Genomic DNA, 13,217 nt, shown 5'->3' on the forward strand with positions numbered 1-13,217 from the left:
CTATGAATGTGTCTATGTCCTCGTAAACCACACAAACCAGTTATTTCGTGTGGTTGTAACAGTCCACAACTGCTGCTCCTCATGCCCGTGCAAAACGCGCATGCTGATTGGTTGCTCCCAGAGTCTGCCTGTGACGTCGCAGTCACTGATTGGCTAGAATTGCCCCGGCGGGCTGTAGAGATTGTAACGTCGGGTTCTCGGAGAGAAAGAGACCGGAAGAAAGATGGCTGGCAATGTGTTTGCTGCTGCAGTTGTTGCTCTTACAACTTTTACTGTGGGATATTAAAGCAAAGGTACCAGTTGCTTTTTAACAGAAATATTTATCTGATTGTATTTAACTAAAAAAAAGCAATGGCCAAAGTGTTTACTAGCCTTTAGCTTCATTACTGCTGGTTAATGTTGGAAAGCTAGCAAGGCATGTGCAGAGCATAGAGGTGCAGAGGCTACATGGTAACAACATCGAGAAACAGCACTGTGAACTCATCAGCCAACTTAGCTAGGCAGCTAATTTTTTGCAGTTTTCATTCTTAAATGCACCTCTTTTGAGAAAGTGAGACTTTTGGAATTTGAAGCTAAATGTACTCCTGTTGACAACTAATAAGTGATAGGTTATATTTTATGTACATTTTGAAATGCCTCTGAATTTATCAATTTGTTTTTAGCCCTGAACAAAATATCTACTTATGTTACTGCTGGCTAAAAATAAGATGCCATCTTGCTCCTTTGATAAAAGAGTCATAATTAACATACCCCATAGAAGAGTAGCATGTCATGAGTTAGTTTAAATGATATGGGGTTCCGTTTGTGCCAAAAATATGTTGTCATGCGCACTGTGTATGTCTACTGAACATATGAGAAGACATTTGTCTATGTCCATGGAACGTTGAACTGTCCTTGTGTCATTTGACTTTGTCATTACATCGTGTCGTCATGATGTGTCATTTGACAAAGTGTCATTATGATGTGTTGTTTGACAAAGTGTCATTATGATGTGTTGTTTGACAAAGTGTCATTATGATGTGTCATTTGACAAAGTGTCATTATGATGTGTTGTTTGACAAAGTGTCATTATGATGTGTCATTTGACAAAGTGTCATTATGATGTGTTGTTTGACAAAGTGTCATTATGATGTGTCATTTGACAAAGTGTCATTATGATGTGTAGTTTGACAAAGTGTCATTATGATGTGTCGTTTGACAAAGTGTCATTATGATGTGTCATTTGACAAAGTGTCATTATGATGTGTAGTTTGACAAAGTGTCATTATGATGTGTCGTTTGACAAAGTGTCATTATGATGTGTCGTTTGACAAAGTGTCATTATGATGTGTAGTTTGACAAAGTGTCATTATGATGTGTCGTTTGACAAAGTGTCATTATGATGTGTAGTTTGACAAAGTGTCATTATGATGTGTCGTTTGACAAAGTGTCATTATGATGTGTAGTTTGACAAAGTGTCATTATGATGTGTCGTTTGACAAAGTGTCATTATGATGTGTAGTTTGACAAAGTGTCATTATGATGTGTCGTTTGACAAAGTGTCATTATGATGTGTGTTATAGTTTGTTGTTTTGATGTGTAGTTTGGCAATGTCTAATAACGTCTTGTTTGACAGCCTCTTTACGTCGTCACTATATGTTGTTACTACGTGTCGTCTTGATGTGTCGTTGCTATGTGTTGTTGCTATTAGTCGTCTTAATAATAATAATAATACATTTTATTTTGGGGGCCTTTCAAATCACCCAAGGTCACCTTACAGATAATGAAAACATTCAACAGTCTTGATGTGTAGTTACTACGTGTCTTTGACAACGTCGTTTCATTATGTATTGTAACATTTAAATTAATTCTGATCACTCTGACTAATCTTTGCTGGTATTATTGTTTATATAATATTTTTATATAAAGTATATACTTCTATATTTTGACTTTTATTCCGATTGTTCTTGTTAGTAGGCTATGATGCATGAAAAATAAATTAGTGTTAGGGGACAATACACATCAAGACGACACATAGCAACGATGCTGTGAAACCACACATCAAGACGACGTTGTCAAGGACACATAGTAACTACACATCAAGACGACCAATAGCAACAACGCACAGCAACAACGCATAGCAACAACACATCAAGATGACACGTAGTAACACATATTGACGACGTAAAGATGCTGTCAAACAAGACGTTATTAGACATTGCCAAACTACACATCAAGACAACAAACCATAACACACATCATAATGACACTTTGTCAAATGGCACATCATGACGACACGATGTAATGTGGAAGTGAAATGACCCAAGGACAGTTCAACGTTCCATGGACATAGACGAATGTCTTCTCACATGTTCAGTAGACATAGACATTGCGCATGACGACAGATTTTTGGCACAAACGGAACCCCATAGAAGAGTAGCATGTCATGAGTTAGTTTAAATGAATGCATATGTACTTTACTCTCTCTTGCATGTTTTGTTGAATGAATCAAGATGGGCATCACAAACCTAATATACAAAGTTGTAATGCTTGAATTTATTTTTCATTATCTGGCTGCTTAGCTAACCTGTTTCTTTACAGCAGTGATGTATTTATTGAACAAGAGCATGAAGTATATTTTATGTACTTTGAATGTTCATCTAAATCCACATATTGTTTTTCTATGTCTTTACAAATCAAATGAAAATGAGTATCTCTTGAAAATGTTCTAGCTGTCATGGAGGCTGAGAGACGGCAACTGACTCCTGAGCAAGATGCTCTGGAGCACATCGCTGCTTGTAGAGACAAACCCTTCCTGGAGGGGATCTATATTGATGCCTTTAAAGGTAGGTGTCACTTTTCTAATGGCAGTCCCTATATTGGTTATTATATTAAATTAAATAATTGCTCCTTCTGAACTTAGTTTTTGTTCTGTAGATGTAAATCATTTAGAACATCTCTATGAAAGTGAGGTAGTTTGAATGAATAAAGTGTCCACTAGGAGAGATTCACAAAGATTAACACAGGTGCATCATGTTTTCCTTTAACAGATTTAACAGCAGTGTGGCCATGATTTTAGTTAATAATAATAATAATAATAATAATAATAATAATAATAATAATAATAATAATAATAACTTTATTTTTATAGCACCTTTAAAAACAAATGTTTACAAAGTGCTTTGACAAACAAAGTGTAGTTCAATAGCAGAGTAAACAATTTGACAGACAGGGAGGAGAAAATTTGATCAATGCAAAACAAAATGCAAGGCAAGAGGTTAAAGGGAATACACGTCAATTAATCAGTATGGAGTGGTGTGACAATGAACCAGAAAATCATTGTTGAGAGGTTTTTCAGGGTAAAAAGATATAAATAAAAAAATAAAAATAAAAATGGAGAAGTAAATAAAAGCATTAAAAGGGCAATAAAAGAGGTTTTTCAGAGTAAAAGGACGACATCACATAGGGAAAATTGGAAAAAGTGCCAAGGATGAATTAGGAACATTAAAATAATAAAAGAAAAATAATAATAAATTAAAACAATCAAATAAAATAATCCAAAAAGATTTAAGACAATGAATTAGTTGGATAAAAACTAAAATTAATAATAAAATAGAAGTAATAGCGTTTACATAAAAGCTAGTCTGTAAAAATGGGTTTTAAGGAGAGATTTAAAAGATGTCACCGACTCTGCGAGCCCTTTATCTCCTCAGGGAGGTCGTTCCAAAGTCGAGGAGCTCTGACGGAGAAAGCACGATCCCTTTTGGATTTGAGCCTCGACTTTGGAACGACCAAAAATACTCCACCCGAGGATCTAAGGCCGCGAGATGGCTCATAATTTATCAGCATTTCTGCAATGTGTCCCGGGGTGAGACCCATAATAGTTGTGTGTCCAAGCACAGTACACCTCCAATTGTAATAGTTTTTTTCTGTTCAGTAGGAATTATTTTAAGGTTATGGTAAAACATTTAAAAAATATATAGATAGTTTCATTGTCAAAAAGATAAAAATGTATGCTGTTCCAGCAGCAGTGAGATGATTTAGTTAGTTCAAACTGGATATTTGTTTCCCTTTCTGTCAGTATGTTTATGTTTATTTGAGGATATTAGAATTGATCATGACCATACCTTTTAAATGAGATTATACTGAATGAATAATTTAATGGTGATATTTATTTTACCCAGGGAGAGGACTGTTCACTCACAAAGCCGTTGAGCCGTCCATGTTTGTGGTTGAATATCGGGGGGAGATCCAAACCACAACACCCCAAAAGACATGCGATGATTCCCTCATCAATTACATATTTCAGTTTTCATGGAACGGAGCTCACTGGTGGTAAGTTATCAACTCCTTAATCAACTTTGTCTAAAGAGCAACATGTGTAAGTGCAGTCATCTGAAGTGTGATTTGAATTTCACGAAGAGTATTTCACTTGCAGCATTGATGCTTCATCAGAAGACGGGACCCTTGGTAGGCTTGTGAACGATGACCACATCACTCCCAACTGTGAGATGAAGAAAATAGTCTGTGAGGGAAAGCCACACTTGTGCTTGTTCGCAGTGAAGAAAATATCTCCAGGCGAGGAGATAACCTTCAGTTATGGGGACTTGTCTTACCCATGGCGCTCAAAGGTAGGTTATAAAACCAGAATTAGTTTGATTTCTGTTTTAGAGTTAGTCACTGCCCAATTCAACATTCCTAATTTAACCACAGTTTTATTTTTAATGTGATGTTTTCATCTGCTGAGGTTTAGGGTTGTTAAGCCTCCCTAACGACATCAGCATGTACTTATATGAGTGTTAAAAAAAAAGTGTTTCATGGTTGTTCATGATCTAAATGGCTGGGGATGTATTGGCAATGGTGTGCAAAACGTGTTTCACAGTTCACTTATCTTATGATTTGTCTGTTGTTATTCATGTTATTGTAAAATTAAGTGCAAATTCTGTTGAGCTTCAGATTCAGATTCAGATTCAGAGAACTTTATTTATTTGGTTTGCAGTGTACCAGCTTGTCCATAAACAACACAAACACTAACAAACAGACAAACAACAGTCAACATATCGGTGACAGCATCAGTGCAAGATGGGGCTTGTCATAAAGAGTAAAATAATGTTAAAAGTAGACTAAAATTACTTTTTTTCTTTTTTTTAAAAACAAAATAGCCAGGATTAGATACCAAAAAAAACTAAAAAAACATCTTATAAATACACAACTACACATCTCACAGGACAGTCTATAACAAACTGTTAAAAACTGCTATCAGCATTCAGAAGTCCGATGGCAGAAGGAATAAAAGAATTTGTGAATCTGTTTGTTTTCCTGTGAGGAGCGAGATAGCGCCGCCCTGAGGGCATTAAAGAGAACTCCTTGGCTAGGATGTTTCCAGGTTGGCTAATTATCCCTCTGGCCTTTATTAGTGATGCAGGTCTTCCAAAGGGAACCCAGATCCTGCTGCTGTATGCCAATAATTTTGGAACAGACTTTAACAATGATGTTTAGGCTATTTTTGTCTTTCAAAGAGAGACCATGAAACCAGCAGATAAAAGAAAACGTTAAGAGACTTTCAATAAAAGAGTGATTAAAAACTGAATAAAATGTTTTCTGAGACTCTAAAAGAGTTCAGATTACGCATCAGGTTCATCCTCTGTTGTCCACGTTTTAAAATCAGCTCTGTGTTTTCTGTGAATTTTAATTTTAATTGGAGTCAAACACTGTGCCTAAGTACTTGTAAGAGACCGCAATGTGGACTTCGCCTCCGTTGATAATGCTGGCTTTGGGTTTGGGGCAGTCTTTTCGGAAGTCAATAATAAGATAGGAAGCAACTTTATGTAAATAATTAGAGATAGACCGATATGGTTTTTTCAGGGCCGATACCGATTATTAGTAGTCATGGAGGCCGATAACCGATATTTGGAGCCGATATTCATTTACAGTAAAAGGGAAAATATTGTCGTCAAAATTTTGAATAATACAAACTCCAACACTTAACTTGGTTTAAATGCCTTTAAGCATATGTTTATTAAACAGCTTTTCAGATTTGCAAAAACAAACCGACTTTCTGGCGGCAAAGTAAAGTGCTGATAAAATCCAAGTAGAGCGTGCAGCTAATCAGAAGTGAGTGCTCGGGTTGGAATCTTTCAAAATTCGCTAAATCACTTGGTAGAAATGACACCGTCTGCAAAAACGGTAGGCTAGCTTGTGATCCATTTCTCCCTGCTGTTTCTCATTGGCTGATTGGCTGTTACCTGTGCCGTGGCTCTGTGTCTAACCAATGGTGTTGTGAGTGGGACAATGCTGGAGACAGAGTAGTGACAGCAGACAGAGAGGTGTGGCTGCATCAGAGCCAAAATAACACAGTTTTAAATTGATCTCTTATCGGCCGTCGGATTTTTGAAGAAGGCCGATGCCGGGGCGCTGGTGGTCTGACGGTCTAAGCGCCCCACATACAGAGGCTACAGTCCTCGTCGCAGGGGTCGCCGGTTCAGTTCCCGGCTGGTCGACCATTTCCTGCATGTCTTTCCTCGCTCTCTACTCCCCACATTTCCTGTCTATCTTCAGCTGTCCTATCCAATAAAGGCAAAAAAGCCCAAAAATATTACTGAAAGCTGCTGTGAGGAACTTTTGTTTTTTTATAGGTTCTTGCGCCCCCTTGTGGAAAAAGTGATACCTCTTATCTCTTGTCCTGTACATGCAAAAGTAGTGTTTTCAACAAAAACCTCATCCTGTTGTGTTCAACAGTCAACTTCATCAGGCAATGTGATTATTTTCCATGAAAACAGTCAAATAAAGGCTGTTTCTAAAGCGAGATGTCCATCATCTGGTCTGAAACCTACCCCCTCAGGGCGGTTTCAGGCATTAAAAATGACAACAGAGTGTCAGTGTTGTGGCTGATGGACTTGTTTGCTATTGAAGGTTATAAAGAGGCATCAGTGTCATTTTCAGTCTGTTTCTCAGCCAGTTCAAAACTCCTCACAGGGCCTTTAAGATAAAAAAAAAAAAAAAGGCAGATGCTGATATGCGTCAAAAATGCCCAATATCGGCGCCGATAATCGGTCTATCACTATAAATAATGATAACTTACTGTCTGCATACACCAGGTTAACCAAGAAGGGTATTTCAGCAAGAACAGGAAACTAATTACTCACATTTTGCAGTGTGCATAAATCCAGTTTGAAATTTCCTCATCGCTTTCCATCAAATCTTTACAGAAGTCGTTTGATGGATTGAGTCTTCCCCACTCTGACTTTTGTGCTACTTCATCAACACCAAGAGTTGAAGGGGTAAGTAGCTATGTTTAAAATCTTTCACAAGCTGTTTTATTTACTTCCTCATGACTACAGTGAATAAGACTTCTGCACCATTCTTTCACAACTCTGAACCTCACTCACACAAGTGTTAACGTTGTGGTTTCAGTGTGGGTTCTGTGTTATGTAATGTGGCTGTGCTGAGCTATCTCTGATAATCTCTTTGTATTGTGTTCTCCAGCTTCAGGACTCGAATCCAGCCTCTAGTTTTGATCAGTCCTGCTCTGAGGATGAATACTACGATGACGATGATATCGACGAGCTTATTGAAAGTGGAGCAAGTCCTGAAAGGAACAGTTTTCCAAACACCAATCAGCAGGACTTGGGAGAAAATTCAACTTCAAGAGATTCAAATTACTCTGAAGAGATGTCCGGGACCTCAATGCAGCAAGCAGGCGGTGCTTCCTGCTCCCTGCAGGACAGTAAGGCTGCTCTCAGCTCCAGTGAGCCTGACTCTGATGACGACCACAGACCCAGCAGGACCAGGGCCAGCAGCAGGGCTTCACAAAAGCCTAAGGGGGCTTCTTACGCCACGAAAAACTATTGTTATTTTTGTTGTCTTGGTGTTATTAAATTGTCACGGCATCTTTTAAGGCATATTGGTGAAGACCCTGATCTGGCTAAAGCTTTTTCATTACCCACACACTCCCAGGAGCGAAAAAGGATACTTGGTGAATTTCGGACCAAGGGAAATTACAAGCATAATCAGACAGTGTTGAAGCACAACCACGGAGAGTTAAAACTGAAAAGACGTCCAACAAGAACGGGTGCTGGATCTTTTGTGCACTGCCTGTACTGTAAAGGCATGTATAGCAGTAAAGAAATGTGGAGGCATGTGAGAAGGTGTCCTGCTAAGCCAACATCAATCTCATCAACAGGTGGCAGGAACAAAGTCCTAGGTGAGATCGCTCTTGCAGAGTCCCCATTAGCCCAAAAACTTCCAGCTGCTGTGTGGAAGATGCTCTCAGAAATGAAACAAGACAGGGTTTCATTTGCAGTCCAAAACGATTTCCTTCTACTTAAGCTGGCAGAGCATTTGTCTGACAAGCATGAAAATAAAAAAAGAAAATTTGATTATATCAGAAGCAGGCTACGAGAAATGGGAAGGCTTTTGGTAGCACTCCAGGAAAAGTCAATAACTAGCCTCCAGGACGCAATCAAACCCAACAACTTCTACAGAGTTGTCGAGATTGTCAAGAAAATCGCTGGTTACAATGTGAAGAGGAGGATCTACAAAAGTCCATCTCTCGCTTTGAGGCTGGGACATTCACTCAAGAAAATAGGCGCCATTATCCTCCAAATAGAAGACAACAACGAGCAGACGAAAAGAGACACCAGAACATTTGTGAAGTTGTGTACTGAAGAATGGACTCAACTCGTCTCCCACTCGGCCCTTGCTTCGTTGCGAGGAAAGAAGTTCAAAAAGCCTCCCACAATATCATTCACCAGTGATTTGCAGCTTTTCTACAGATACCTGGAATCAGCATCAGCATCTGCTGTTGACGGCCTGAAGACTACAGAAGGCCAGCAGGTCTACGCCGCACTTTGCAGAGTGACTCTCGCTAAACTGTCAGTCTTAAACAAGTGTGCCCCTGAGGTTTCAAAACTGACACTGAAGGCATTCCAGGAGAGAGAAGAAGCTGACCAAGTGTTGTCCAGGCACTTCATCAGAATAAATATAGAGAATGGAAAAGGTCAGGACACTGCTGTCCTGCTGACCTCTGACCTTGTCAGCACAATAACACTGCTTGAGAGCAAGAGACATGCATGCGGCGTTCACAAAGACAACCCGTTCTTGTTTGCAAAGCCTAACTCTTCTCCTACAAGCCTTTACCATGGAAGACAGACCATCGGGGCCTTTTCAATTCTGTGTCGCGCAAAGAACCCAGAGCATCTCAGAGCGCTGCATTGTCACAAGCACATAGCAAGAGTCTTCCAGATTCTCACCCTGGAGAATGACGAGCTGGAGCATCTTGCCAAACTGCTGGGTCACAACATCCCGGCGGACAAGGACTACTATCGGTTACCAGAGGCAGCTGTGGACCTCGCAAAGATAGCAAAACTTATTCTGGAAATGGAAAAGGGCTCTCTTGAAAAACGCCAGGGGAGGTCTCTGGAGGAAGTTGAGATTGAAGGTTTGTATCAAGCGATGCTCGTGCTTATTAAATTGAAACATTTAATTTCTTCAACGGTGAATGGTTACTGACGGTGTCTTGTTTTTCTTTTTTTCTCAAGATGAACTGGAGCCGGATGTGGAGCAGCTCAGTGATGCTGAGGAGGAAAATGTAGATCTTCAGGAGAGAAGTACAGTATCTCACAAAAGTGAGTACACCCCTCACATTTCTGCAAATATTTATTTATATCTTTTCATGGGACAACACTGAAGAAATGACACTTAGATACAATGTAAAGTAGTCAGTGTGCAGCTTGTATAACATTGTAACTTTACTGTCCCCTCAAAATAACTTAACATACAGCCATTAATGTCTAAACCACCGGCAACAAAAGTGAGTACACCCCTAAGTGAAAATGTCCAAATTGGGCCCAAAGTGCCATTATTTTCCAGCACTGCCTGAACCCTCTTGGGCATGGAGTTCACCAGAGCTTCACAGGTTGCCACTAGAATCCTCTTCCACTCCTCCATGATGACATCATGGAGCTGGTGGATGTTAGAGACCTTGCGCTCCTCCACCTTCCGTTTGAGGATGCCCCACAGATGCTCAATAGGGTTTAGGTCTGGAGACATGCTTGGCCACTCCATCACCTTTACCCTCAGCCTCTTTAGCAAGGCAGTGGCCGTCTTGGAGGTGTGTTTGGGGTCGTTATCATGTTGGAGTACTGCCCTGCGGCCCAGTTTCCGAAGGGAGGGGATCGTGCTCTGCTTCAGTATGTCACAGTACATGTTGGCATTTATGGTTCCCTCAATGAACCGTAGCTCCCCAGTGCCGGCAGCACTCATGCAGACCCAGACCATGACACTCCCACCACCATGCTTGACTGTAGGCAAGACACACCTGTCTTTGTACTCCTCACCTGGGCGGGTGAGGGTTGTACTCACTTTTGTGAGATACTGTATGTTGAGAAGATGACCTCCAACACCGGCATATTTCTGATCTTAAGAATCATTTTCTATGGGGTGCTTGTTGTCCTAGCAGTTTAAGTGAAATCGCCATTATAGAGGCTTTAGTCCTTCTCGCAGTGGTTGCTGGTGGGATTCCCAACCACAACTTTTTTAGCTGCATGTCTCCCCTGCATGTACATTTTATGAGAACATCTTTAAATTTGTAGAATCTGGCATATCCTTGAACAGTTTTTAAAAATTGCATGGGGAAAAAGGGTTGCAGGTCTGAATTAAACCTGGGCTGTCTCCTTTTGGGATAATAACTTCGGTACATGGAGTTCACAATTTCACCGCTGCGCCAAACCGGCACCCCAAAACTGTAGGGCTAGGGGGTCTTCTAAATTTAATATAACAAAGGCAAATATTTTATATTTGATATTGAATGTTTAATCATTTTTACCTCAATAAAACAACTTAAACTAAAATATACATGGTTTTATTCTCAAATCAGTGCATGTCTTGTATATCCCTTATATTGTAATATTTTGGCAAACCTCTCAGATGCTGTGGAACAAAAAGCTGTCGTGGAGAAACAAAGGATCAAAGAGAGGAAGGATAGACAGCCGACTCCTGAGAAAGATGCCCCAGAGGTATGCAGAGACAAATTGCCTGAATTCAAATTGTTTTGTGTTTGGTTCTGTAAAAGTGAGGAAATGTCATGTTCCTAATTCCAGGTTGAAGACTCAGGAGGACCTTCCAGCTCTGCAGAATCCTGCAATGAAGACGAGCACTTGCCTGAAGGAGTTGTTGGTGGCGATGACAATGAGGAAGAGTATGAGCCTGACGGTGGAGCAAGTAATGAGGAGCAGTCATTTGATGAGGATGAGTCTGATTCTGATTCTAGCTCCGATCTCAAGCCCAAAAGGCGGTATGACAGAAACCCAAATTATTGTTTCGTCTGCGAGAAAGCTCAGACTAAACTTTCTCGTCACTTTTTCACGCATAGGCGTGACGATCCTGAGATAGCTGAACTGTTTACACTGCGCAAAAACTCCAAGGCACGATTTCAGCGACTAGATGAGCTACGAGAAAAAGGAAATGCAAAACATAACGAAATGGTTTTGAAGACTGGCTGCGGAGAACTGAAAGTGAAATATAAGAAACCAGTCAAGCCCCCTGCTACTAAACCGTGCCTATTTTGTAAAGACATATATACCTGTAAGGAGATGAAGAAACATGTCGTTAGATGTTCAGTGAGGAAGTCCTTACAACCTCGAAGCTGCAAGAACAAAATCCTGTCTGCTGTTGCTTCCACAGAGTTAATAGACTACCCGCAAACCTCATCAAACGTGAGTTATTTACTAAACAGTCTGAAGCAAGATGAGATCACCGCTGCAGTTATGAAGGATTCCCACCTTTTGCTCATGGCGAAGTACTTTTGGATCATGAATGAGAGAAATGAGGGGAAAAAAGACAGACTCGTACAGAAGCTGAGGGCAATGGGAAGACTTCTTCTAGCATTAAAAAAAACAACAGTATCGAGCCTTGAAGACATCATGAAGCCTGAAAACTTCAGCAGAGTGATTGAAGCTGTCCGAGAGCTGGCTGGTTTCAATGAAGAGAGGAAGTTCTGTGAGAAACCTTCTGTTCTGCACACCGTTGGATATTCACTGAAGTGTATCGCTGAAATCAACTATGCAAGGGTGATGAAGGAAGGCAGTGATAAACAGAAGATTGATGAAGCACAAACATTTATGAGGTTGTGTTCGAATGAATGGGCTGACCTCAACAAACCAAAATCAACACCAACTATACCCTTCATCCACGACGTGCAGCTGCTCTATGAGTGCATGGAGAAGACGGCGGCTTCTGGATTTGAAAGTCTGACAAAGTATGAATGCGCTCCGGTCTACACTGCGCTTTTCAGAGTGACGGCTGCTCACCTGTCGCTCTTAAACCAAAACCTGGATGTTTTTGAAATAACACTCAAGTCATTCCAGGAAAGAGAGGAGGCTGAAGCTGCAGACGGCCTTTCACAGCTGGAGCAGATCCTTTCCATGCACTTAGTGCGGATCAGTGTGATGGGAAAGTGGGGCAAAAAAATCGTCATGACTTTGACCCCTGCGCTGCTCGCTGCATTGGAACTGCTAGTGAGCAAAAGGGAAGCATGTGGTGTCAACTCGGATAATCTCTTCTTATTTGCACAACCTGTCATCAAATGTCTCTTCCAAGGAAACAGATGCTTCAACACTATTGTGTCTCGGTGCAGCGCAGAGGACAAAGTCAACCTCAGGTCCACTTCTTTCCGTGAGCATCTTACCAGGGTTGTCCAGATTCTCAGCCTCTCAAGCGACCAGCTCGATCAGCTTGCCAAGCTGCTGGGACGTGACATTCAAACCGACAGAGAGTATTATCAGAAGCCAGAGGCAGCACAGGACATTGGAAGAATCTTGGAGCTGCTATCAGCCGTAGAGACTGGAACTCTTCACAGATTCGAAGGAAAATCCTTTGAAGAGGTTGAGATTGCAGGTATGTGTTCTAATCAGTGGAGGATCAAAGTACACATCTTCATTACTTAAATCAAAGTTTAGCTCCTCCTGGTCAAACATTACTCCATTACAAGTGAAAGTTGTTCAGTCAGAGTATGACTTGAGTTAAAGCCCTGGAGCACTTGCTTTTAAAAATACTGAAGTTTTCAAAGTACTTTTTAAAATATCTCCAAACGTATTTTCTCAAAGCACGAGTGCAGTCAAGAATACATGGGTGAACATTCTGCTATGTTCTGTTATTCTAGAAAACATGATTTCATATCTAAAAAGTATACCATGAAATATGAACTAAGTTACTACAAGCACAGACAAGTTTCACATAAA

General features: G+C 40.4%; 1 protein-coding gene across 4 annotated transcripts in view; it reads left to right on the forward strand.

Moving 5' to 3' along the window:
* Nucleotides 1-179: 179 nt before the first annotated feature.
* The window catches only part of LOC117827743, a 42,581-nt gene continuing 29,543 nt past the window's right edge, over nt 180-13,217 (forward strand). For all 4 annotated transcript variants that reach the window (XM_034704470.1, XM_034704471.1, XM_034704472.1 and 1 more), the window contains exons 1-9: nt 180-293; nt 2,712-2,825; nt 4,164-4,314; nt 4,418-4,610; nt 7,188-7,259; nt 7,465-9,418; nt 9,519-9,605; nt 10,906-10,994; nt 11,079-12,873. In XM_034704470.1, the coding sequence (XP_034560361.1) occupies nt 2,717-2,825; nt 4,164-4,314; nt 4,418-4,610; nt 7,188-7,259; nt 7,465-9,418; nt 9,519-9,605; nt 10,906-10,994; nt 11,079-12,873 (4,450 nt within the window). In that variant the 5' untranslated portion in view covers nt 180-293; nt 2,712-2,716. The remainder of the gene's footprint in view (nt 294-2,711; nt 2,826-4,163; nt 4,315-4,417; nt 4,611-7,187; nt 7,260-7,464; nt 9,419-9,518; nt 9,606-10,905; nt 10,995-11,078; nt 12,874-13,217) is intronic.

Source organism: Notolabrus celidotus, chromosome 16 (genome assembly GCF_009762535.1).
Source record: "Notolabrus celidotus isolate fNotCel1 chromosome 16, fNotCel1.pri, whole genome shotgun sequence".
NCBI lineage: Eukaryota > Metazoa > Chordata > Actinopteri > Labriformes > Labridae > Notolabrus > Notolabrus celidotus.